Consider the following 25,563-nt stretch of genomic DNA (forward strand, 5'->3'; position numbering starts at 1 on the left):
GAACTAGTAGTGTGAAAATGCTTACTCAGCACCATAGTGTGAAAGAACAAAGCTAAGAACATAGCTAATATTATGGCCATAGCTCAGCAACACCATCATCAGTGATGGGTTCTATTCATTCAAATGTTGTAACATAGCTATAAAATCATGACTTTTTCAAAGTACACACTGTCTTAAAACCCTTCTCCAGGCTGAGTGCTGTTCCGACCACCTGCATTGCTGCTATGAGGGGACAGTGTGTGACTTAGTCCACTCCGAGTGCCACAATAAAACCGTCTCTCTGCCGTGGGTCAGAAGAGTCCCTGCACAACACCTAATCAGCCCTCTGGTAAAGGGAATGCAACGTTATTCTCCATATCTCTGTGTATTATAATCTATAGTGTCTGTTTTGTTTAATATAGATTAGATTTTAATAATGATTCTTTTAAGCCTTTTCGACAATGTTATTTAACTCTAGTTGCATGAATGGGATGCATGTGTCAACCCCCCCTCATTGGTATGCATTGGCTGTCACTCCATTAGATGCTGGAGGGCGTGAGGGCAGTCATTTGTCCCGACGGCGAGTCGGAGTGTCCGGACGACACCACCTGCTGTCAACTCCCAGAAGGCTCCTGGGGCTGCTGTCCGCTGGCCAAGGTACGTTACACACTTGTCCCATATTCTGTATCTGGAAGTCCTCTTTGAGTGCAATTTTGACAGTGTTAAATTGCCGAGATGTATGGAGGTGATGTGAATAATAGAGTAGGGGTTTGCATATTTTAGCGCTGTCAAAATGAGGCTCTTTGCGTTGAACTGTTGCCTCAGGACCATTGTCTCTTCCTATGGTTGTACAATGTTCACCCGGAACCACCACTGTAATGTGTTGCAAAGATGTATCAGTTGATTCTGCAACTGTCAACAATGCCCACTAAAATACCCTAGTGACCCTTTTGAGATAATTGATTCATCCGCACATTGTAAGTCCCTCTGGTCTTCTTGAGTGTCATAAATTACATGTTAAGTGTCAATACCCCTTATGCTTGGCTTCAGCTATTAACAGAGTATACATTTGGGTATAAAGTGACCTGACCTGACCTGACTACTAGGCAGCAGATTAGTCATAGTTAATGAAGTGAGTCACAGTGACTGCTGGAGGGGGTTTTCACTAAGCGGAATCAAGGGGTTAATGAGAAACTTTTTTTCTACAGTACTTGCAAAAGCGGGCTCACTTTGTCAAATACTCTCTTTGTCTCAGAATTGTTATTGTAAATATTTGATTGTAATGGTTAACACTTCAGGGGGCAAAATGCTACTTACTGTATTATTACGGTATTAATAATTTGAAACAGCTTACCCTGTCCCAGGTGGTAAATGTAGTTGATTTGGGTATGGATATACACAGTGTTGTGGCAAATATCCGGAATAACTGTTAATGTACTTCTTTATTACGAGTTGCAGCAAGGGAGACTCACTCCAGACACAGCTAGAGTAGGACTGAATAAACCTTTGTTCATACACTATAGTTATAGGGACTGTCTATCTCTTGCAGAAACTGTTTGTGTTCCCACAGCACCTGCTCTCAGTCAAACACACAATATTCTGGGCGTTCTGCCAATTACCCTCCCTACATCATGTTATCGCATGGTTCCTCTCATAGTTCTGCAAAGCTGGTTACCCTCAAGTTACCAAACATAGGCATTTTACTATTCAGCAACAGTTCCTTTATTGTTCACGTAAAGAATTAACATAAGCATGAATATATGATTTGACATAAGCATATAGTAAATATTCCTCAACAACAGAGTAGGCCTATTTCTGTTACATGTATTTCAATAACTTTTTGAGTATTTTTTAAAGTTTGTATTTGAAAGCGTTGGAATAAATCACCATGTAATTTGTAACAAGATACTTCAGAGAATGGTACTTTGTATTTTCAGTTTTATAGCAATTCACAATTTTGTGGCCCCATATCACCCCAGATTTGCTGCATTGGTATCAGAAAGAGGGGTGAAAGTAAGCCGGTACTGTCCCTTACGTAATAGTGGGGGTACGCCATACCTGTTGAACAGGAGCCTATGACAATAATTAAACAAAGATGCCAAAGAAACTAATCTACAGTGCCTTCGGAAAGTATTCAGACCCCTTTACTTTTTCCACATTTTGTTACGTTACAGCCTTATTCTAAAATGTCCATCATCAATCTACACACAATACCCCATAATGACAAAGCAAAAACAGGTTTTTAGAAATGTTTGCTAATTTAAAAACCGGAAATATTACATTTACATATTTATTCAGACCCTTTACTCAGTATTTTGTTGAAGCACCTTTGGCAGTGGTTACAGCCTTGATTATTCTTGGGTATGACGCTACAAGCTTGGCACACCTGTATTTGGGGAGTTTCTCCCATTCTTCTCTGCAGATCCTCTCAAGCTCTGTCAGGTTGGATGGGGATCGTCGCCGCACAGCTATTTTTAGGTCTCTCCAGAGATGTTAGATGGGCTCTGGCTGGGCCACTCAAGGACATTCAGAGACTTGTCCCGAAGCCACATCTGCGTTATCTTGGCTGTGTGCTTAGGGTCGGTGTCCTGTTGGAAGGTGAACCTTTACTATTAGGCCCACAGAGATCCTATTAAATTAATAGAGATTCTATATGTAATTCTGTGTTTATAATTGCACACACAGGGATGTACCGTACTGGGAATAAATTAAGTCTACTTTCACCCCTGATCAGAAGTCTTATGGCACTATTGTGTGAAGCCATGAGAGGTGTTGGATGTGTGGAGGACCTTGAAAGAAAGTTGAAGCACAAGGATGCGCGTCCAGAGCGAGGATAATTCAGTGAATTTGGTCGAAAAGGGGGAAGTGAACTCGGGAAGTGAGTCCTGTGCCTCAACCTTCGCACCTGGTGGTAATGCACACAGGATCTCATTTCTAACACCAATTCTGCAATTTTTTAGTAATCGGTAGCCACAAAGCTCTGAAGAACTGTGCCAATTGTCTGGGCTATTGGTACTGTTCATAGCATGTTAACCAACGGTCACAGGATGTTTTGTAACACATTTAAGGAGGCTTCTTGCAAATGTATTTTCTGTATTGTAATAATTTTTTTAAATGTTTTTGATACATTTGGTCTTTACGGTATTTTGTAACGAGATACATTAAAATGTATCTTTGCCAATCTCTGCATATACACACATTAAGTAATGGCAGAGTTGGATTTGCTATTTAATAACCCTATTCTGAAGCATTCTAAACCTTGTTTTTCTATTCTCTCTCAAGGCGGTGTGCTGTGAGGACAAGATGCACTGCTGTCCAGAGGGCACCAAGTGTGACCTAGCCCACTCCAAGTGTGTGTCGCCCACCCTGGATTCCTTCCCCATGAGGGGAAAGGGGCCTGCAAGGAGGAGGCAGACGGGTACTGAAGGGACAGACAGAAATAAACAACAAGATCATCATGAAGTTGTTGAATTATGTTCTAGGGTTGTGTCCATTAGAGCATACAACAGAAAACATCATTCTGTTTTCTTCGGTTTAGAGCCTAATAATAAAAAAATAAAAATAAAAATTTAACTAGGCAAGTCAGTTAAGAACAAATTCTTATTTACAATGACGGCCTATCAAAAGTTAAAAGGCCTACTGCGGGGACGGGGGCTGGGATTAAATAAATTAATATATATAAATATAGGACCAAACACACATCACAACAAGAGAGACAACACAACACTACATAAAGAGAGACCTAAGACAACAATATAGCATGGCAGCAACACACGACAACACAGCAAGGTAGCAACCCAACATGACAACAACATGGCAGCAGCACAACATGGTAGCAGCACAAGACATGGTACAAACATTATTGGGCACAAACAACAGCACAAAGGGCAAGAAGGTAGAGACAACAATACATCACGCGAATCCTATTTATTTTCCCATTTGTCTGTCTGTTCCTGGTGATTGGACACACAGTGACATGCCCAGGTGGTACGAGCAGATGCCCAGACGGAACCACCTGTTGCCTGCTGACCAGTGGAGACTATGGCTGCTGCCCCTACCCGGAGGTGAGTGGAGCTGGGGCAGTACAGACGACCATGGGGTCACATAATCTCAAGCTATTTTATTCAGCTGTGTGTTGCACAATATGTGTTGCACACAGTCTGTGTAAGATACATGTGACGGACAGTTATTAGTCTAAGAAAGTGTTTCAAAATGAGGAAAGTGTAGCTAAAGGCACAGGGGGAAATGCAGAGGTTGAACATTTCAAAACGGATAAACTACGTGTTTAATCAATGTGTGTTCTGTACAGGCTAGGTGCTGTACCGACAAACTCCACTGTTGCCCCAGCAATACAACCTGTGACCTGGAGCATGAGATGTGCACTTCCCCCGACACACAGACCCCACTGGCCAAGAAGATCCCTGCCATCCCCAACAATGGTGAGGCACCAACCCCTTCTCCCCCTAATCCCTGGCTACTGAATGTTACTAATTGATTTTGTAGTGTAAACCTGTAATTTTCCAGTGGAATCAATGGTTATGCAGTCATGTAGTCCTCTGTAAGAAAATACAATATATATATTTTTGTTTCTGTTTGTATATTACATTTTTTAAATGTGCATCTCTCTTTCAGTGGATTGTGCAGACAAGGTGTCATCGTGTCCTGACGAGACCACTTGCTGCCTGCTGGGAAATGGGAGTTATGGCTGCTGCCCTATGCCAAATGTGAGTCCTCTGCTCTCAGCCCAATAACTCACCACACATCCATAATCAGCTGCCAGGAAATATCAGCTCCTGTAGGATTCAGCTGTATCAAGACCCCTCTGTTGCTCTCCTCAGGCTGTGTGTTGTCCGGACCACCTCCACTGCTGTCCTGAGGGAACCACCTGTGACATGGAACAGAGCACCTGTGTGTCTAAACACGGCCAAACTTCCATGGCTGTCAAATTCCCCGCCACATTGACCACGACATCCCTACAGAGCGCAGGTCAGAGACAAAGTTCTACATCAAACATTGGCGCACGATGTTAACATTGATTTGCAACAGACTATCCAAGTCGGAATATTCAAGATGAAAAGCTACATAGCGACAGAAGTGTAATGTCCATACATTAACATGAATGTGTGTGCTCTGTGCCCTTCAGTCAATGCTGTGCCCTGCAACGACTCTGTGGCCTGCGCTGACGGGACCACGTGCTGTAAATTACTAAATGGAGAATGGGCCTGCTGCCCCCTGCCCAAGGTACTGTAAACTATTTTTGTATGTGTGTCAGCCATAATTCCTGTCACACTTGACAGTAGAGCTCAGCCCTTGAGACCCTGACCTGATGTATTATTCTTGAGTAATTCCATGTATTAATGTTGAAAGTGAGTGCCGCTCTTTTACGATCAGTGGTGTTACATTTGTCTTGTAGCATTACAGATATGAGAACAGAAACACTATATACACTGTAGACTCCTCCTGAGCCAATGAGCCCTGCACTAATTCCTTTGACTTCCCCGTAGGCTGTGTGTTGTGATGACCACCTCCACTGCTGCCCCCACGGGACCATCTGTAACTTGGTAGAGAGTACGTGTGATGACCCTTCTTCGGGCTCTGCCCTGGTACCCATGCTGGACAAGGTGCCGGCCTTTAGCTATGCGTCGAAGGATGAGCCGCTGCCCAATAGCAAATGTGACAAATCCACGTCGTGCCCGGGCAAATCCACGTGCTGCAAGACCACCACAGGAAACTGGGCATGCTGCCCCCTGCCCAATGTATGGACATTTCCACATATACCCCCACTGACTTATTTGCCATGTCCTTGTTAAGGGTCTTACCTTTTAGCTCTCTTTGTTCACTTTAGGTAACCTCAGGTTGAATTTGATTGAATGATGTCCATGTTAAATTCTATTCCTAAAGTAACTGGACTGACTCTAATTGGAAAACACTACTGTCCCTGTACAGTCATTCCGAGTGGTGCTAATTTGGTGCTAAAATATTCATTTTTTCCAATCATCTCAGTGAGACATTGAATTAAATCCGAGGCAAATAAGCATCACGTTTCTAGCCTAAAGGTAACCTAACTGTTATGTCAGTACTAACAAGCCCATGCGTTCTCTGTGCCCCTCAGGCGGTGTGTTGCAACGACCACCTCCACTGCTGCCCCCACGGCACTGTGTGTAACCTGGAGGCCAGTACCTGTGATGACCCCTCAGGCTTCAACATGCCGTGGGTCACCAAGGTGCCAGCACTCACCACCCAGGCACCACTGGCCACTGAGATGTGTGACGAACAGACCATGTGCCCCGGGGGCACCACCTGCTGCAGACAGAACTCAGGACAGTGGGCATGCTGTCCTCTACCTGATGTGAGTTAACTTTTTCCCCATCTGATGGTTTCAGTAGCTAAGTTTCCATTCAATTGGCGACAGATTTTCATGCGAATATTCAAAACAAATATATATAATATGCGCATTTTCCCACTAGAGATGTTTCCATCAAATTGACTTGTTGCAGATAAAAGACTGTGCGTGATGACGTAGTACACATAAAAATACCTTTTGTGGTTAAATTCCCATTTACCAAATACATTTAAAAAAAAAAAAAAGTTAAATGGGTTTCCATTGCATTTTCAACTATTTTGGTTTTCTCACAAAATAAATTGCGTTTTAAATAGCGAGTGTGCCCACTCTGGTATTGGCACGTCCGCTCCAGTCAACAGCGTGCAGATACACGTATAGGCCACCATTTTTATTTGTCAAACGGCAGCCAAGCATCAATGATCATGTAACCAGAATAAGACCCTCGAGATTTATTGGGAAGGAGCATCAAGCTCATCACCTTGCACTTTCACCACCCGGTGAAGTTCCTAACTTATTTAATCTGTAGCCTAATAAACTGCATGCTTTCCCGACGAGTTGTAGTGGGAGGACCACATGTCGTCGCGTGACTCCCAAGTTTACTTCGATATGATGGTTATTATATCAATATTTGCGCATAAGCGTTTCCACCAATATTTCTCGCATAATTCATTTTACAGACACAAAAGATCCCACCTTGTCTAGTGTATTTTTGTATTGTCGACATTTGGAAAGTTTACCGAAAAATTCAGTTTCCATCAGGCCTGTCATGACATTTATGTGCTTTACTCGCATAAAAAAAGTTGGATGGAAACCTGGTTAATGACTCTCTTCATAGACGAATGAAGATTCATTAAGATGAATTGAAGAGTTTTGTAAAATTCTGAAGGAACATTGATTTAAGACTTGACACAAACCTCGTGTGGTCTCAGCACGCCTCTTTATGAATACCAGCCTCGATTTTTGGTGATTGCAAAACAAGGGCTCTTAACTGTAAGTTAAGATTTGATTTTTTTTTATTGTTGCCCCTTAGGCGGTGTGCTGCGACAACAATGAGCACTTCTGCCCTAAAGGCTACACGTGTAACGTGGCCGAGCAGACCTGTGACAAAGCCGGGACCCTCAGCTTGCCCTGGGTCCCCAAGGTGCTAGCCCTGCTCGTGCACAGAGTGCTTCCCCAGGCCAGTGCCCCCTCCGTCCCCCCAGCCAAGAACATGTGTGACCCCCACACCAGCTGCCCCAAATATACCACCTGCTGCTTCATGAACAAGGCTGGCAAGTGGGGATGCTGCCCCCTGCCAAAGGTAAGGAGGCTACTCTGTGGCAACTTTTCAAGATATTATTATTTATGATGAACAAAGCAATGGCAACACTATTTTAAGTAACAGAAAATTGACAGTTGAAATTATAAAAATGGTTAATTGTTACTTACTCCTCTTTGCTCCTTGTGGAGCATAAGGCCTGCCTGAAATTACATGGTGAAATAGTGAATATACACTATTCATCTCTGTGTGACCTCTGTAAATGGTCTGCTCCTCCCCAGGCGGTGTGCTGTGCCGACGGAGACCACTGCTGCCCCAGCGGCTACAGCTGTGATGACCACAAGACCTCCTGCACTAAGGGCCACCTGACCATCCCCTGGTACCGCAAAGAGAAGGCCCTGACTGAGGGAGCCATGTTGAAAGACGTAAAGTGTGACGACAAGAGCAGCTGTGCCTCGGGGGCCACCTGCTGCAAGCTGCCCACAGGCGAATGGGGCTGCTGTCCCCTGGTCAAGGTGCGTCTCCATTGACTTTCTGTGATAATGGATTGGATTTATATACAGTGCATTTGAAATTATTCAGACCCCTTCACTTTTTTTGTGTTTTACTATGTTACAGCCTTGTTCTAAAATTGATTAAATTGTGTTTTTTTTGCCCTCAATCTACACACAATACCCTGTAATGATAAAGCAAAAACACGTTTCTTTTTTTTTGTGCAAATTTATAAATCTAAAAAAACTGAGGGGGCTCCCGAGTGGCGCAGTAGTCTAAGGCACTGCATCGCAGTGCTAGAGGCGTCACTACAGACCCTGGTTCGTTCCCGGGCTGTATCACAACTGGCCGTGATCGGGAGTCCCATAGGGCGGCTCACAATTGGCCCAGTGTCGTCCGGCTTATGGGAGGGTTTGGCCGGGGGGGCTTTACTTGGCTCATCGCATTCTAGCGACTCCTTGTGGCGGCCGGGTGCCTGCAGGCTGACCTCGGTCGTCAGGTGAACAGTGTTTCCTCTGACACATTGGTACGGCTGGCTTCCGGGTTAAGCAGGCGGGTGTTAAGAAGCGCGGTTTGGCGGGTCATGTTTCGGATCAAGCATGACTCGACCTTCGCCTCTCCAGAGCCCGTTGGGGAGTTGCAGCGATGAGACAAGATTGAAATTGGGGAGAAAAGGGGGGTGAATAAAAAAAATATATATATATATATATATATATATATATATATATATATATATACACACACACACACTACCAGTCAAAAGTTTGGACACACCTACTCAAGATCTCGCGATATATGGCCCCATCCATCCTCCCCTCAATACGGTGCAGTCGTCCTGTCCCCTTTGCAGAAAAGCATCCCCAAAGAATTATGTTTCCACCTCCAAGCTTCACGGTTGGGATGGTGTTCTTGGGGTTGTACTCATCCTTCTTCTTCCTCCAAACACGGCGAGTGGAGTTTAGACCAAAAAGCTATATTTTTGTCTCATCAGACCACATGACCTACTCCCATTCCTCCTCTGGATCATTCAGATGGTCATTGGCAAACTTCAGACGGGCCTGGACATGCGCTGGCTTGAGCAGGGGGACCTTGTGTGCGCTGCAGGATTTTAATCCATGATGGCGTAGTTTGTTACTAATGGTTTTCTTTGAGACTGTGGTCCCAGCTCTCTACAGGTCATTGACCAGGTCCTGCCGTGTAGTTCTGGGCTGATCCCTCACCTTCCTCATGATCATTGATGCCCCACGAGGTGAGATCTTGCATGGAGCCCCAGACCGAGGGTGATTGACTGTCATCTTGAACTTCTTCCATTTTCTAATAATTGCCTTCTCACCAAGCTGCTTGCCTATTGTCCTGTAGCCCATCCCAGCCTTGTGCAGGTCTACAATTTTATGCCTGATGTCCTTACACAGCTCTCTGGTCTTGGCCATTGTGGAGAGGTTGGAGTCTGTTTGATTGAGTGTGTGGACAGGTGTCTTTTATACAGGTAACGAGTTCAAACAGGTGCAGTTAATACAGGTAATGAGTGGAGAACAGGAGGGCTTCTTAAGGAAAAACTAACAGGTCTGTGAGAGCCGGAATTCTTACTGGTTGGTAGGTGATCAAATACTTATGTCATGCAATAAAATGCAAATTAATTACTTAAAAATCATACAATGTGATTTTCTGGATTTTTGTTTTAGATTCCGTCTCTCACAGTTGAAGTGTACCTATGATAAAAATTACAGACCACTACATGCTTTGTAAGTAGGAAAACCTGCAAAATCGGCAGTGTATCAAATACTTGTTCTCCCCACTGTATATACCTTAGCCAAATACATTTAAACTGAGTTTTTCACAATTACTGACATTTAATCCTAGTAAAGATTCCCTGTCTTGGGTCAGTTAGGATCACCACTTTATTTTAAGATTGTGAAATGTCAGAATAATAGTAGAGTGATTAATTTTCTGCTTTTATTTCTTTCATCACATTCCCAGTGTGTCAGAAGTTTACATACACTCAATTAGTATTTGGTAGCATTGCCTTGAAATTGTTTAACTTGGGTCAAATGTTTCGGGTAGCCTTCCACAAACTTCCCACAATAAGTTGGGTGAATTTTGGCCCATTCCTCCTGACAGAGCTGGTGTAACTGAGTCAGGTTTGTAGGCCTCCTTGCTCGCACACACGCTTTTTCAGTTCTGCCCACACATTTTTTTATAGGATTGAGGTCAGGGCTTTGTGATGGCCACTCCAATACCTTGACTTTGTTGTCCTTAAGCCATTTTGACACAACTTTGGAAGTATGCTTGGGGTCATTGTCCATTTGGAAGACCCATTTGCGACCAAGCTTTAACTTCCTGACTGATGTCTTGAGATGTTGCTTCAATATATCCACATAATTTTCCTTCCTCATGATGCCATCTATGTTGTGAAGTGCACCAGTCCCTCCTGCAGCAAAGCACCCCCACAGCATGATGCTGCCACCCCCGTGCTTCACGGTTGGGATGGTGTTCTTCGGCTTGCAAGGCACTCCCTTTTTCCTCCAAACATAACGATGGTTATTATGGCCAAAAAGTTATATTTTTGTTTCATCAGACCAGAGGACATTTCTCCAAAAAGTATGATCTTTGTCCCCATGTGCAGTTGCAAACCATAGTCTGGCTTTTTTATGGCGGTTTTGGAGAAGTGGCTTCATCATTGCTGAGCGGCCTTTCAGGTTATGTCGATATAGGACTCGTTTTACTGTGGATATAGATACTTTTGTACCTGTTTCCTCCAGCATCTTCACAAGGTCCTTTGCTGTTGTTCTGGGATTGATTTGCACTTTTCGCACCAAAGTACGTTCATCTCTAGGAGACAGAACGCTTCTCCTTCCTGAGCGGTATGACGGCTGCGTGGTCCCATGGTGTTTATACTTGCGTACTATTGTTTGTACAAATGAACATGGTACCTTCAGGCGTTTGGAAATTGCTCCCAAGGATGAACCAGACTTGTGGATGTCTACAATTTTTATTCTGAGGTCTTGGCTGATTTCTGTTGATTTTCCCATGATGTCAAGCAGAGGCACTGAGTTTGAAGGTAGGCCTTGAAATACATACACAGGTACACCTCCAATTGACTCAAATTATGTCAATTAGCCTACCAGAAGCTTCTAAAGCCATGACATCATTTTCTGGAATTTTCCAAGCTGTTTAAAGGCACAGTCAACTTAGTGTATGTAAACTTCTGACCCACTGGAATTGTGATACAGTGAATTATTAATTAAATAATCTGTCTGGAAACAATTGTTGGAAAAATTACTTGTCATGCACAAAGTAGATGTCCTAACCGACTTGCCAAAACTATAGTTTGTTAACAAGAAATTTGTGGAGTGGTTGAAAAACGAGTTTTAATGACTCCAACCTAAGTGTATGTAAACTTCTGACTTCAACTGTATACAGTGGGGAGAACAAGTATTTGATACACTGCCGATTTTGCAGGTTTTCCTACTTACAAAGCATGTAGAGGTCTGTAATTTTTATCATAGGTACACTTCAACTGTGAGAGATGGAATCTAAAACAAAAATCCAGAAAATCACATTGTATGATTTTTAAGTAATTCATTTGCATTTTATTGCATGACATAAGTATTTGATACATCAGAAAAGCAGAACTTAATATTTGGTACAGAAACCTTTGTTTGCAATTATAGAGATCATACGTTTCCTTTAGGTCTTGACCAGGTTTGCACACACTGCAGCAGGGATTTTGGCCCACTTCTCCATACAGACCTTCTCCAGATCCTTCAGGTTTCGGGGCTGTCGCTGGGCAATACGGACTTTCAGCTCCCTCCAAAGATTTTCTATTGGGTTCAGGTCTAGGCCACTCCAGGACCTTGAGATGCTTCTTACGGAGCCACTCCTTAGTTGCCCTGGCTGTGTGTTTCGGGTCATTGTCATGCTGGAAGACCCAGCCACGACCCATCTTCAATGCTCTTACTGAGGGAAGGAGGTTGTTGGCCAAGATCTCGCGATACATGGCCCCATCCATCCTCCCCTCAATACGGTGCAGTCGTCCTGTCCCCTTTGCAGAAAAGCATCCCCAAAGAATGATGTTTCCACCTCCATGCTTCACGGTTGGGATGGTGTTCTTGGGGTTGTACTCATCCTTCTTCTTCCTCCAAACACGGCGAGTGGAGTTTAGACCAAAAGCTCAATTTTTGTCTCATCAGACCACATGACCTTCTCCCATTCCTCCTCTGGATCATCCAGATGGTCATTGGCAAACTTCAGACGGGCCTGGACATGCGCTGGCTTGAGCAGGGGGACCTTGCGTGCGCTGCAGGATTTTAATCCATGACGGCGTAGTGTGTTACCAATGGTTTTCTTTGAGACTGTGGTCCCAGCTCTCTTCAGGTCATTGACCAGGTCCTGCCGTGTAGTTCTGGGCTGATCCCTCACCTTCCTCATGATCATTGATGCCCCACGAGGTGAGATCTTGCATGGAGCCCCAGACCGAGGGTGATTGACCGTCATCTTGAACTTCTTCCATTTTCTAATAATTGCGCCAACAGTTGTTGCCTTCTCACCAAGCTGCTTGCCTATTGTCCTGTAGCCCATCCCAGCCTTGTGCAGGTCTACAATTTTATCCCTGATGTCCTTACACAGCTCTCTGGTCTTGGCCATTGTGGAGAGGTTGGAGTCTGTTTGATTGAGTGTGTGGACAGGTGTCTTTTATACAGGTAACGAGTTCAAACAGGTGCAGTTAATACAGGTAATGAGTGGAGAACAGGAGGGCTTCTTAAAGAAAAACTAACAGGTCTGTGAAAGCCGGAATTCTTACTGGTTGGTAGGTGATCAAATACTTATGTCATGCAATAAAAAGCAAATTAATTACTTAAAAATCATACAATGTGATTTTCTGGATTTTTGTTTTAGATTCCGCCTCTCACAGTTGAAGTGTACCTATGATAAAACTTACAGACCTTTACATGCTTTGTAAGTATGAAAACCTGCAAAATCGTCAGTGTATCAAATACTAGTTCTCCCCACTGTATATACACACACATACACACTACCGTTCAAAAGTTTGGGGTCATTTTGAAAATCCTTGTTTTGTAAAGATGGAAAAGGGTTTTCTAATGATCAATTAGCCTTTTTAAAATGATAAACTTGGATTAGCAAACGCAACGTGCCATTGGAACACAGGACTGATGGTTGCTGATAATGGGCCTCTTTACGCCTATGTAGATATTCCATTAAAAATCAACCGTTTCCAGCTACAATAGCCATTTACAACATTAACAATGTCTACACTGTATTTCTGATCAATTTGATGTGATATTAATGGACAAAAAAATTGCTTTTCTATCGAAAACAAGAACATTTCTAAGTGACCCCAAACTTTTGAACGGTAGTGTATATACAGTTGAAGTCGGAAGTTTACATACACTTAGGTTGGAGTCATTAAAACTAGTTTTTCAACCACCAGACTACGGTTTGCAACTGCACAAATTATGTGGATATATTGAAGCAACCTCTCAAGACATCAGTCAGGAAGTTAAAGCTTGGTCGCAAATGGGTCTTCCAAATGGACAATGACCCCAAGCATACTTCCAAAGTTGTGGCAAAATGGCTTAAGGACAACAAAGTCAAGGTATTGGAGTGGCCATAACAAAGCCCTGACCTCAATCTTATAGAACATTTGTGGGCAGAACTGAAAAGGCGTGTGCGAGCAAGGAGGCCTACAAACCTGACTCAGTTACACCAGCTCTGTCAGGAGGAATGGGCCAAAATCCACCCAATTTATTGTGGGAAGCTAGTTGAAGGCTACCCGACACGTTTGACCCAAGTTAAACAATTTAAAGGCAATGCTACCAAATACTAGTTGAGTGTATGTAAACTTCTGACCCACTGGGAATGTGATGAAAGAAATAAAAGCTGAAATAAATCATTCTCTCTACTATTATTCTTACATTTCACATTCTTAAAATAAAGTGGTGATCCTAACTGACCTATAACAGGGAATTTTTACTAGGATTAAATGTCAGGAATTGTGAAAAACTGAGTTGAAATGTATTTGGCTAAGGTGTATGTAAACTTCAGACATATATATATATATATATATATATATAATATTATATATATATATATATATAATATTATAATTATTCAGATCCTTTACTCAGTACTTTGTTGAAGCACCTTTGGCAGCGATTACAGCCTCGAGTCTTCTTTGGTATGATGCTACAAGCTTGGCACGCCTGTATTTGGGGAGTTTCTCCCATTCTTCTCTGCAGATCCTCTCAAGCTCTGTCAGGTTGGATTGGGAGCGTCGCTGCACAGCTATTTTCAGGTCTCTCCAGAGATGTTCGATCGGGTTCAAGTCTAGGCTCTGGCTTGGCCACTCAATGACATTCAGAGACTTGACCCGAAGCCCCTCCTGCGTTGTCTTGGCTGTGTGCTTAAGGTCGTTGTCCTGTTGGAAGGTGAACCTTTGCCCCAGTCTGAGGTCCTGAGCGCTCTGGAGCAGGTTTTCATCAAGGATCTCTCTCTTTGTTCCGTTCATCTTTCGCTTGATCCTGACTAATCTCCCAATCCCTGCCGCTGAAAAACAAATCAAATCAAATCAAATTTTATTGGCCACATGCGCCGAATACAACAGGTGCAGACATTACAGTGAAATGCTTACTTACAGCCCTTAACCAACAGTGCATTTATTTTTAACAAAAAAGTAAAAATAAAACAACAACAAAAAAAGTGTTGAGAAAAAAGAGCAGAAGTAAAATAAAATAACAGTAGGGAGGCATATATACAGGGGGGTACCGGTGCAGAGTCAATGTGCGGGGGCACCGGCTAATTGAAGTAATATGTACATGTGGGTAGAAAGTGGGTTAAAGTGACAATGCATAAATAATTAACAGAGTAGCAGCAGCGTAAAAGGATGGGGTGGGGGGGCAGTGCAAATAGTCCGGGTAGCCATGATTAGCTGTTCAGGAGTCTTATGGCTTGGGGGTAGAAACTGTTGAGAAGTCTTTTGGACCTAGACTTGGCACTCCGGTACCGCTTGCCGTGCGGTAGCAGAGAGAACAGTCTATGACTAGGGTGGCTGGAGTCTTTGACAATTTTGAGGGCCTTCCTCTGACACCGCCTGGTATAGAAGTCCTGGATGGCAGGAAGCTTGGCCCCAGTGATGTACTGGGCCGTACGCACTACCCTCTGTAGTGCCTTGCGGTCGGAGGCCAAGCAGTTGCCATACCAGGCGGTGATGCAACCAGTCAGGATGCTCTCGATGGTGCAGCTGTAGAATTTGTTGAGGATCTGAGGACCCATGCCAAATCTTTTCAGTCTCCTGAGGGGGAATAGGCTTTGTCGTGCCCTCTTCACAACTGTCTTGGTGTGTTTGGACCATGATAGTTTGTTGGTGATGTGGACACCAAGGAACTTGAAGCTCTCAACCTGTTCCACTACAGCCCCGTCGATGAGAATGGGGGCGTGCTCAGTCCTCTTTTTTTTTTCCTGTAGTTCACAATCATCTCCTTTGTCTTGGTCACGTTGAGGGAGAGGTTGTTATCCTTGCACCACACGGCCAGGTCTCTGACCTCCTCCCAATAGGCTGTCTCATCGTTGTCGGTGATCAGGCCTACCACTGTTGTGTCGTCGGCAAACTTAATGATGGTGTTGGAGTCGTGCCTGGCCATGCAGTCATGGGTGAACAGGGAGTACAGGAGGGGACTGAGCACGCACCCCTGAGGGGCCCCCGTGTTGAGGATCAGTGTGGCAGATGTGTTGTTACTTACCCTTACCACCTGGGGGCGGCCCGTCAGGAAGTCCAGGATCCAGTTGCAGAGGGAGGTGTTTAGTCCCAGGATCCTTAGCTTAGTGATGAGCTTTGAGGGCACTATGGTGTTGAATGCTGAGCTGTAGTCAATGAATAGCATTCTCACGTAGGTGTTCCTCTTGTCCAGGTGGGAAAGGGCAGTGTGGAGTGCAATAGAGATTGCATCATCTGTGGATCTGTTGGGGCGGTATGCAAATTGGAGTGGGTCTTGGGTTTCTGGGATAATGCTGTTGATGTGAGCCATGACCAGCCTTTCAAAGCACTTCATGGATACAGACGTCAGTGCTACGGGTCGGTAGTCATTTAGGCAGGTTATCTTAGAGTCCTTGGGCACGGGGACTATGGTGGTCTGCTTGAAACATGTTGGTATTACAGACTCAGTCAGGCACATGTTGAAAATGACAGTGAAGACACTTGCCAGTTGGTCAGCACATGCTCGGAGTAAACGTCCTGGTAATCCGTCTGGCCCTGCGGCCTTGTGAATGTTGACCTGCTTAAAAGTCTTACTCACATCGGCTACGGAGAGCGTGATCACATAGTCATCCGGAACAGCTGGTGCTCTCATGCATGCTTCAGTGTTGCTTGCCTCGAAGCGAGTGGTTTAGCTCGTCTGGAAGTCTTGTGTCACTGGGCAGCTCGCGGCTGTGCTTCCCTTTGTAGTCTGTAATAGTTTTCAAGCCCTGCCACATCCGACGAGCGTCAGAGCCAGTGTAGTACGATTCAATCTTAGTCCTGTATTGACTCTTTGCCTGTTTGGTGGTTCGTCGGAGGGCATAGCGGGATTTCTTATAAGCGTCCGGGTTAGAGTCCCGCTCCTTGAAAGCGGCAGCTCTACCCTTTAGCTCAGTGCGGATGTTTCCTGTAATCCATGGCTTCTGGTTGGGGTATGTACGTACGGTCACAGTGGGGACGACATCATCGATGCACTTATTGATGAAGCCAGTGACTGATGTGGTGTACTCCTCAATGCTATCTGAAGAATCCCGGAACATGTTCCAGTCTGTGCTAGCAAAACAGTCCTGTAGCTTAGCATCTGCGTCATCTGACCACTTTTTTATTAACCGAGTCACTGGTGCTTCCTGCTTTAGTTTTTGCTTATAAGCAGGAATCAGGAGGATAGAGTTATGGTCAGATTTGCCAAATGGAGGGCGAGGGAGAGCTTTGTATGCATCTCTGTGTGGAGTAAAGGTGGTCTAGAGTTTTTTTTCCTCTGGTTGCACATTTAACATGCTGGTAGAAATGAGGTAGAACGGATTTAAGTTTCCCTGCATTAAAGTCCCCGGCCACTAGGAGCGCTGCATCTGGATGAGCGTTTTCCTGTTGATTTATGGCCTTATACAGCTCATTCAGTGCAATCTTAATGCCAGCATTGGTTTGTGGTGGTAAATAGACAGCTATGAAAAATATAGATGAAAACTCTCTTGGTAAGTAGTGTGGTCTACAGCTTATCATAAGATACTCTACCTCAGGCGAGCAAAACATCGAGACTTCCTTAGTATTTGATTTTGTGCACCAGCTGTTGTTTACAAATATACACAGACCGCCACCCCTTGTCTTACCGGAGTCAGCCGTTCTATCCTGCCGCTGTAGCGTATAGCCCGCTAGCTGTATGTTATCCATGTCGTCGTTCAGCCACGACTCGGTGAAACATAAGATATTACAGTTTTTAATGTCCCGTTGGTAGGATAACCGTAATTTTAGGTCATCCAATTTGTTCTCCAATGATTGAAGATTGGCTAATAGGATTGATGGGAGCGGCAGTTTACTCGCTCGCCGTCAGATCTTTACAAGGCACCCCGACCTACGTCCACAATATCTCTGTCTCTTCCTCATGCCAATGACGGGGATTTGGGCCTTGTCGGGTGTCTGTAGGATATCCTTTGCGGCCGCCTCGTTGAAGAAAAATTATTCGTCCAATACGAGGTGAGTAATCGCTGTCCTGATATCCAGAAGCTCTTTTTGGTTATAAGAGACGATGGCAGAAACATTATGTACAAAATAAATTACAAATAACGCGGAAAAACACACATAATAGTACAATTGGTTAGAGGGCTGTAAAAAACATCCCCACAGCATGATGCTGCCACCACCATGCTTCAACGTAGGGATGGTGCCAGGTTTCCTCCAGATGTGACGCTTGGCATTCAGGCCAAAGAGTTCAATCTTGGTTTCATCAGACTGAAGAATCTTGTTTCTCATGGTTAGAGTCCTTTAGGTGCCTTTTGGCAAACTCCAAGCGGGCTGTCATGTGCATTTTACTGAGAAGTGGCTTCCGTCTGGCCACTCTACCATAAAGGCCTGATTGGTGGAGTGCTGCAGAGATGCTTGTCCTTCTGAAAGTTTCTCCCATCTCCACAGAGGAACTCTGGAGCTCTGTCAGTGACCTCCCTCACCAAGGCCCTTCTCCCCCGATTGCTCAGTTTGGCCGGGCGGCCAGCTCTTGGAAGAGTCTTGGTGGTTCCAAACTTCTTCCATTTAAGAATGATGGAGGCCACTGTGTTCTTGTGGACCTTCAATGCTGCATTCATGTTTTGGTACTCTTCCCCAGATCTGTGCCTCGACACAATCCTGTCTCGGAGCTCTACGGACAATTCCTTCAACCTCATGGCTTGGTTTTTGCTCTGACATGCTCTGTCAACTGTGGGACCTTATATAGACAGGTGTGTGCCTTTCCAAATCATGTCCAATCAATTTAATTTACCACAGGTGGACTTCCATCCTTAAGATGTTTCTACAACTTGATCAATGGAAACAGGAAGCACTTGAGCTCGATTTAGAGTCTCATAGCAAAGGGTCTGAATACTTATGTAAATAAAGTATTTCTGTTTTTAATTTTTTATATATTTGCAAAAGAATCTACACCTGTTTTTGCTTTGTCATTATTGGGTATTGTGTGTAGATTGAGATTTTTATTTTTATTTAATCCATTTTGGAATAAGGCTGTAATGTAACAAAAAGGGGAAGGGGTCTGAATACTTTCCGAATGCACTGTACACCACACACACATCTCGTTGACTCTCTCCTTCTCTCCCCTCATCCGCAGGCTGTTTGCTGTACAGACCACGAGCACTGCTGCCCCCAGGGCTACAGCTGCAACATGCAGACTGGGACCTGTGATAAACCTGTAGAGGGTGTTCTCCTACATACGGTACCCCTGACAGAGGTGGCAGAGTCCCAGCAGAGGGCAGCAGAGATGGGTATGGATGTGAAGTGTGACAGCACCGGAGAGTACAGCTGTCCCAAACTGGAGACCTGCTGCAAGACCTCACCCACAGAATGGTCCTGCTGCCCTGCACCAAAGGTAGCGAAACGGCTACTTGGAATGAAAATCCTATGAATCCCAACTTGAAATTTTACTTTTGATGTAGAAGGGAAATTTGTGTGTAAATTTGACAAGTTGAGATGTTTTCTTAAATCACCTGAAATCAACTCCATATTTGGTTTGATGTTACATAAAGGATATTTGGCCTTTTTATTATTTATTTTTTTGGGCTGAGGCTGCACGACCAGATCAAACTTCCCCGCCCCCCAGGACACCTCTTTCCCATATATAAACAACCTTAAAACGTTCTGTACATTTGTTACTTTATGCAACAACAACAAATATTGTAGCATCTGCGCACCCTCCCCCTCCCTTCAGGATGTATAAGTACTATTTTGTGAGTGAATTTTAGAGCAGATGGTGTGAATAAGCTAGCCTACCTGTATTTTGTTTCAATCAAAACACATAGTGGTGTGCACTGTTGAGTTTGGGCTGCATGAGAGAGAAATTCAGCACATGAGAACACTCATCCTAAAATCTCATAAGAAATTGCCTGGTGTCTTTAGTCTAACATAAGCATTATACAATGCTGTTATATTGCTATTTTATATTCATTAGTCATTAAGTGATCTTGTGAGACATTGATTCAACTTTGATCCAACTTATTTAAATGAGCAACATTCGGAGAAGTGGCAGGGCGTCGCTCCGGTGTGTGCGCTCTGGCTGCACTACACTCCTGCCTATATGACAACATACGTAGCCTACATGTAACATTTAGCCTACCCTGTCTACACATTGCATTGGGGCAAAGCGATCTGCATTTTAACCATAAATAACATAACTGTTATTACTCTTCTCAATGATCATGCAACACTGCACGATTTGATGGTCAGCACATCATTTGAAATTCGCCAGAGTAGCCTCTGGGCACCTTTGGGCAAACTTTCTGCACAAGTAGGCAGAGTTTGACAACATGCCTGTCGATTTAAGTGATAAGTCTGCCGCACATAGGGTACAATGTGTGTGGGCAGTAAATTCAATTTGTGTGGTTATAGTTACAACAGACAAAGAAGTTTGTACAACGTGTCTTACACCCGGGGGAGAATGACTGCCCCCTCTCATTGAAACCACAGAAGTACAAGGTCAACTGCGGTACTGCAGGCATTGTTAGCAGAAAAAAGGATCCTTATTATAGTGAATGGAAAAATTTCGATCTTCGTGGTCAACTGTGTAAATAAAAAATATCCACCAGATGCATGAACTGATTATTTTAAAATCGCACACAGAAGTTATACCAGTGGTATTCAAACCTTTTCAGCGGGGACACTTATTTTTTTTCCCCGGCAGAATTTCTTGGGACCCAGTTTTTTTTCCGGGACCCCACACCAAATATGACAACCTTAAAATCGGTACATTTCTATTGTTACATCAACAAATACTTCAATTCATTACTTTTCCATCTCTTATCAAAATGAAAAGAAACCAATAAATACATTTACTCTAACATTAGTGCAACGCCAGGGTTGTGGGTTCGATTCCCACGGGGGGCCAGTATGAAAATGTATGCACTCACCTAACTGTAAGTCGCTCTGGATAAGAGCGTCTGCTAAATGACTAAAATGTCATTGTCTTTTTCAATAATTTGTACTCTACATTTTTTATACAAAAAAAATGATATATATATATATATATATATACATACATACATACAGTGGGGAGAACAAGTATTTGATACACTGCCGATTTTGCAGGTTTTCCTACTTACAAAGCATGTAGAGGTCTGTAATTTTTATCATAGGTACACTTCAACTGTGAGAGACGGAATCTAAAACAAAAATCCAGAAAATCACATTGTATGATATTTAAGTAAATAATTTGCATTTTATTGCATGACATAAGTATTTGATACATCAGAAAATCAGAACTTAATATTTGGTACAGAAACCTTTGCAATTACAGAGATCATACATTTCCTGTAGGTCTTGACCAGGTTTGCACACACTGCAGCAGGGATTTTGGCCCACTCCTCCATACAGACCTTCTGCAGATCCTTCAGGTTTCGGGGCTGTCGCTGGGCAATATGGACTTTCAGCTCCCTCCAAATATTTTCTATTGGGTTCAGGTCTGGAGACTGGCTAGGCCACTCCAGGACCTTGAGATGCTTCTTACGGAGCCACTCCTTAGTTGCCCTGGCTGTGTGTTTCGGGTCGTTGTCATGCTGGAAGATCCAGCCACGACCTATCTTCAATGCTCTTACTGAGGGAAGGAGGTTGTTGGCCAAGATCTCACAATACATGGCCCCATCCATCCTCCCCTCAATACGGTGCAGTCATCCTGTCCCCTTTGCAGAAAAGCATCCCCAAAGAATGATGTTTCCACCTCCATGCTTCACGGTTGGGATGGTGTTCTTGGGGTTGTACTCATCCTTCTTCTTCCTCCAAACATGTCTCATCAGACCACATGACCTTCTCCCATTCCTCCTCTGGATCATCCAGATGGTCATTGGCAACCTTCAGACGGGCCTGGACATGCACTGACTTGAGCAGGGGGACCTTGCGTGCGCTGCAGGATTTTAATCCATGACGGCGTAGTGTGTTACTAATGGTTTTCTTTGAGACTGTGGTCCCAGCTCTCTTCAGGTCATTGACCAGGTCCTGCCGTGTAGTTCTGGGCTGATCCCTCACCTTCCTCATGATCATTGATGCCCCACGAGGTGAGATCTTGCATGGAGCCCTAGACCGAGGGTGATTGACCGTCATCTTGAACTTCTTCCATTTTCTAATAATTGCGCCAACAGTTGTTGCCTTCTCACCAAGCTGCTTGCCTATTGTCCTGTAGCCCATCCCAGCCTTGTGCAGGTCTACAATTTTATCCCTGATGTCCTTACACAGCTCTCTGGTCTTGGCCATTGTGGAGAGGTTGGAGTCTGTTTGATTGAGTGTGTGGACAGGTGTCTTTTATACAGGTAACGAGTGGAGAACAGGAGGGCATCTTAAAGAAAACCTAACAGGTCTGTGAGAGCCGGAATTCTTACTGGTTGGTTGGTGATCAAATACTTATGTCATGCAATAAAATGCAAATTAATTACTTAAAAATCATACAATGTGTTTCTGGATTTTTGTTTTAGATTCCGTCTCTCACAGTTGAAGTGTACCTATGATAAAAATGACAGACCTCTACATGCTTTGTAAGTAGGAAAACCTGCAAAATCGGCAGTGTATCAAATACTTGTTCTCCCCACTGTGTGTATATATATATATATATATATATATATATATATATATATATATATATATATTTGTAATTTTGGGTGACCCCAATGCAGTTCCCCCGGCCTTCAACTTGAGTTACTCAATGAGAGGGGGCAGCACTGAGCTAGCCTGCAACGTCTCATCCTGGAGTAGCTCAAACTGCGCATGTTAGGTTTCCATGAGACATCATCTTAACCAAATTAATTTGGCTACAATGCGCAATTGAGTCTTCACATAGGAATGACTGGTGTCACGTGATCGATGGCTTTGTCCATTCATGTATACAGTCAATTGCTTACACCAGACAAAGACGTCCGATCATCGCGGCGGGTTGAGGGAGAACAGGAAGGGAGGGGGAAGTGGCAGCAGATTAATAGTAGCAGTTACATAAAACAATTGTGTGTAAAGTAGCACATGTGCGTAAGGTTGTTTAGCCATCAGGAAGAGGCTTCTGAGAGTCTGGTCACGCAGTGATGCTGTAAAAAATGCTCAAATGCCCCCATCATTTCCATTGATTGTTTGCTTGTGGGGCTAAAGTTAGTTCAAGTTTGTGGTGGCTGTTTAAAGAACCTAACCATGGATTCTTTTCTCCTGACCCATAGACTACTTTCAGGGTGAGCAACCTTCTAATATCAAGTTGTAAAATCCTGAACTACTCCTTTAAACTCGCTTTCTCTTCACAGGCCATATGCTGCGCAGACACCAAGCACTGCTGCCCCATGGGATACACATGTGACCTGGAGCGGGGAGGCTGCTCCCAGCAGGCTGAGTTGAGCTGGGACATTTTCTACACCCACAACATAAAGAGAGACTTTGTTCCTTTTGGACTCTGAGCTAATCGGGATGCACTGATCTGGACTCTGAGCCAATCAGGATGCAGCACTGATCTGATGTTCCTCACTCCAGCACACAACCTAACCTGCAGAACATGCCATAAGAGGAACAAACAACCTTATGGACACTGGACAAGGGAAAGGAGATGTATTTTGTATGTTTTTTTTGTTGGGGGTAGAACCAGGAAATAGAAATGGTTAGAGGTAGCGAATTCAGCATCTCCACCCAATGCCCATCCAAAACAGTTTTTTTTTTTTTTTTTTAAAGCAGCTAGCTTGTAGGTTTGTCTCAATGTCTTTACGTTTAGTTACTACTGCCCCAAATGCCATTTTCTCTATGTAAATGAGAAACATGAATGTATTATAGTCTCTTAGAACAAGAACTATCATTCTCCAGAATAAGCCTGCATTAAGATGTATCAAAAATGTATTATATTCCAAACTCTTTCAAGAACACAGCTACATTGTATAAGAAAGCTGATTTTCATGTTTCGTTGATGCAGGGCACAACCTAGCATTAGTAAGTGACCGGTAGTGTATCATTCTTTCTGGAAGCACTACAGAGCCATTGATCAGCCGACTGAGTGTTACTTTGATTGAACTTTTTGCTTGATTTTATGTCGTTTTGCCCACTGGCCTGGGTTCTTCACTTTCTGTGAAAATCAAAAAGGTCCAGTCTCTGACAGTTTTCTGTCATTAAAATGAAAATGCTGTCACTCAAACCCCTTAATTCATAGCCATTTTATTTTCTTGATATCATAATACCCATTGTTGATCAAAACTAAAATGGACTTGTGATCTATACAAATTATCATAAATAACTTGGTTTTAAATAAAGGGTTGTGCCATTTTGATTTTCAGTATAGGAATTACTGGTAAACCCCAGTTAAATGGTTACTACATGCAATTTGTGCATTTGTAGTGCTTGAACAAAAGTGATAGGGAAGTGAATCCAGTTCATAGGAATGATATATGATTGGTTAGTACAATGTTAGTTGATATCGAAATTGACACTAAGCACTCTGTGTTCTACCAGCCGTAGTAATGCTAACCAGTAATAATAATTTGAAAGTCAATGCAAACAATACTAGTTAGCACATCATAACTCTCATCCCATTCCCGACTAACGTCCCAAATCTGTATCTGTACTCTCTAGCTTTTTGTTTTGGATTTTTTTTATTTTTTTATTTTTTTATTTTTACATGAATGTCATGTTAAATGAAGTACTCGTTTCTCATTTAATTATAGTTTCCTTATAAAATATTTTATCTCATTGAAGAGGGTGTTGAATTTGTGTCACTGAGTGTATGCCACTGAGGTGAAATGAAATTGTTTCAAATATTCGGTAGTGAAACAACCATTTTGGGTTGAGCTGAACTGTAGTACAATAATAAGCAATGGATGAGTCATGTTTTTGTCTGAACCTGGGAGGGTATGGTTTATGGATATACAGTGAGGGGAAAAAAGTATTTGATCCCCTGCTGATTTTGAACGTTTGCCCACTGACAAAGAAATGATCAGTCTATAATTTTAATGGTAGGTTTATTTTAAAAGTGAGAGACAGAATAACAACAAAAAAATCCAGAAAAACGCATGTCAAAAATGTTATAAATTGATTAGCATTTTAATGAGGGAAATAAGTATTTGACCCCCTCTCAATCAGAAAGATTTCTGGCTTCCAGGTGTCTTTTATACAGGTAACGAGCTGAGATTAGGAGCACACTTTTAAATGGAGTGCTCCTAATCTCAGCTTGTTACCTGTATAAAAGACACCTGTCCACAGAAGCAGATTCCAAACTCTCCACCATGGCCAAGACCAAAGAGCTCTCCAAGGATGTCAGGGACAAGATTGTAGACCTACACAAGGCTGGAATGGGCTACAAGACCATCGCCAAGCAGCTTGGTGAGAAGGTGACAACAGTTGGTGCGATTATTCGCAAATGGAAGAAACACAAAAGACCTGTCAAACTCCCTCGGCCTGGGGCTCCATGCAAGATCTCACCTCGTGGAGTTGCAATGATCATGAGAACGGTGAGGAATCAGCCCAGAACTACACGGGAGGATCTTGTCAATGATCTCAAGGCAGCTGGAAACATAGTCACCAAGAAAACAATTGGTAACACACTACGCCGTGAAAGACTGAAATCCTGCAACGCCCGCAAGGTCCCCCTGCTCAAGAAAGCACATATACAGGGCCGTCTGAAGTTTGCCAATGAACATCTGAATGATTCAGAGGAGAACTGGGTGATGTGTTGTGGTCAGATGAGACCAAAATCGAGTTCTTTGGCATCAACCCAACTTGCCGTGTTTGGAGGAGGAGGAATGCTGCCTATGACCCCAAGAACAC

At 43.5% G+C, this 25,563-nt stretch overlaps 1 protein-coding gene across 4 annotated transcripts in view; it reads left to right on the forward strand.

Moving 5' to 3' along the window:
* Positions 1–24,494, forward strand: part of grnb (granulin b) — a 26,317-nt gene extending 1,823 nt beyond the window's left edge. For 2 of the 4 annotated variants that reach the window (XM_041903017.2, XM_041903007.2), the window contains 14 exons: positions 191–328; positions 523–636; positions 3,262–3,397; positions 3,952–4,043; positions 4,289–4,418; positions 4,612–4,703; positions 4,818–4,965; positions 5,123–5,220; positions 5,484–5,735; positions 6,092–6,328; positions 7,353–7,622; positions 7,862–8,095; positions 18,914–19,171; positions 23,067–24,494. In XM_041903017.2, coding sequence (XP_041758951.1) covers positions 191–328; positions 523–636; positions 3,262–3,397; positions 3,952–4,043; positions 4,289–4,418; positions 4,612–4,703; positions 4,818–4,965; positions 5,123–5,220; positions 5,484–5,735; positions 6,092–6,328; positions 7,353–7,622; positions 7,862–8,095; positions 18,914–19,171; positions 23,067–23,216 — 2,349 coding nt within the window. In that variant the 3' untranslated portion in view covers positions 23,217–24,494. Of the gene's footprint in view, positions 1–190; positions 329–522; positions 637–2,566; positions 2,891–3,261; positions 3,398–3,951; positions 4,044–4,288; positions 4,419–4,611; positions 4,704–4,817; positions 4,966–5,122; positions 5,221–5,483; positions 5,736–6,091; positions 6,329–7,352; positions 7,623–7,861; positions 8,096–18,913; positions 19,172–23,066 lie in introns of those variants that run through there. The other 2 variants (XM_041903026.2, XM_041903036.2) reach the window with 2 other exon arrangements.
* The last annotated feature ends 1,069 nt before the right edge of the window (positions 24,495–25,563 follow it).

This window comes from Coregonus clupeaformis, chromosome 2 (genome assembly GCF_020615455.1).
Source record: "Coregonus clupeaformis isolate EN_2021a chromosome 2, ASM2061545v1, whole genome shotgun sequence".
NCBI classification, from domain to species: domain Eukaryota; kingdom Metazoa; phylum Chordata; class Actinopteri; order Salmoniformes; family Salmonidae; genus Coregonus; species Coregonus clupeaformis.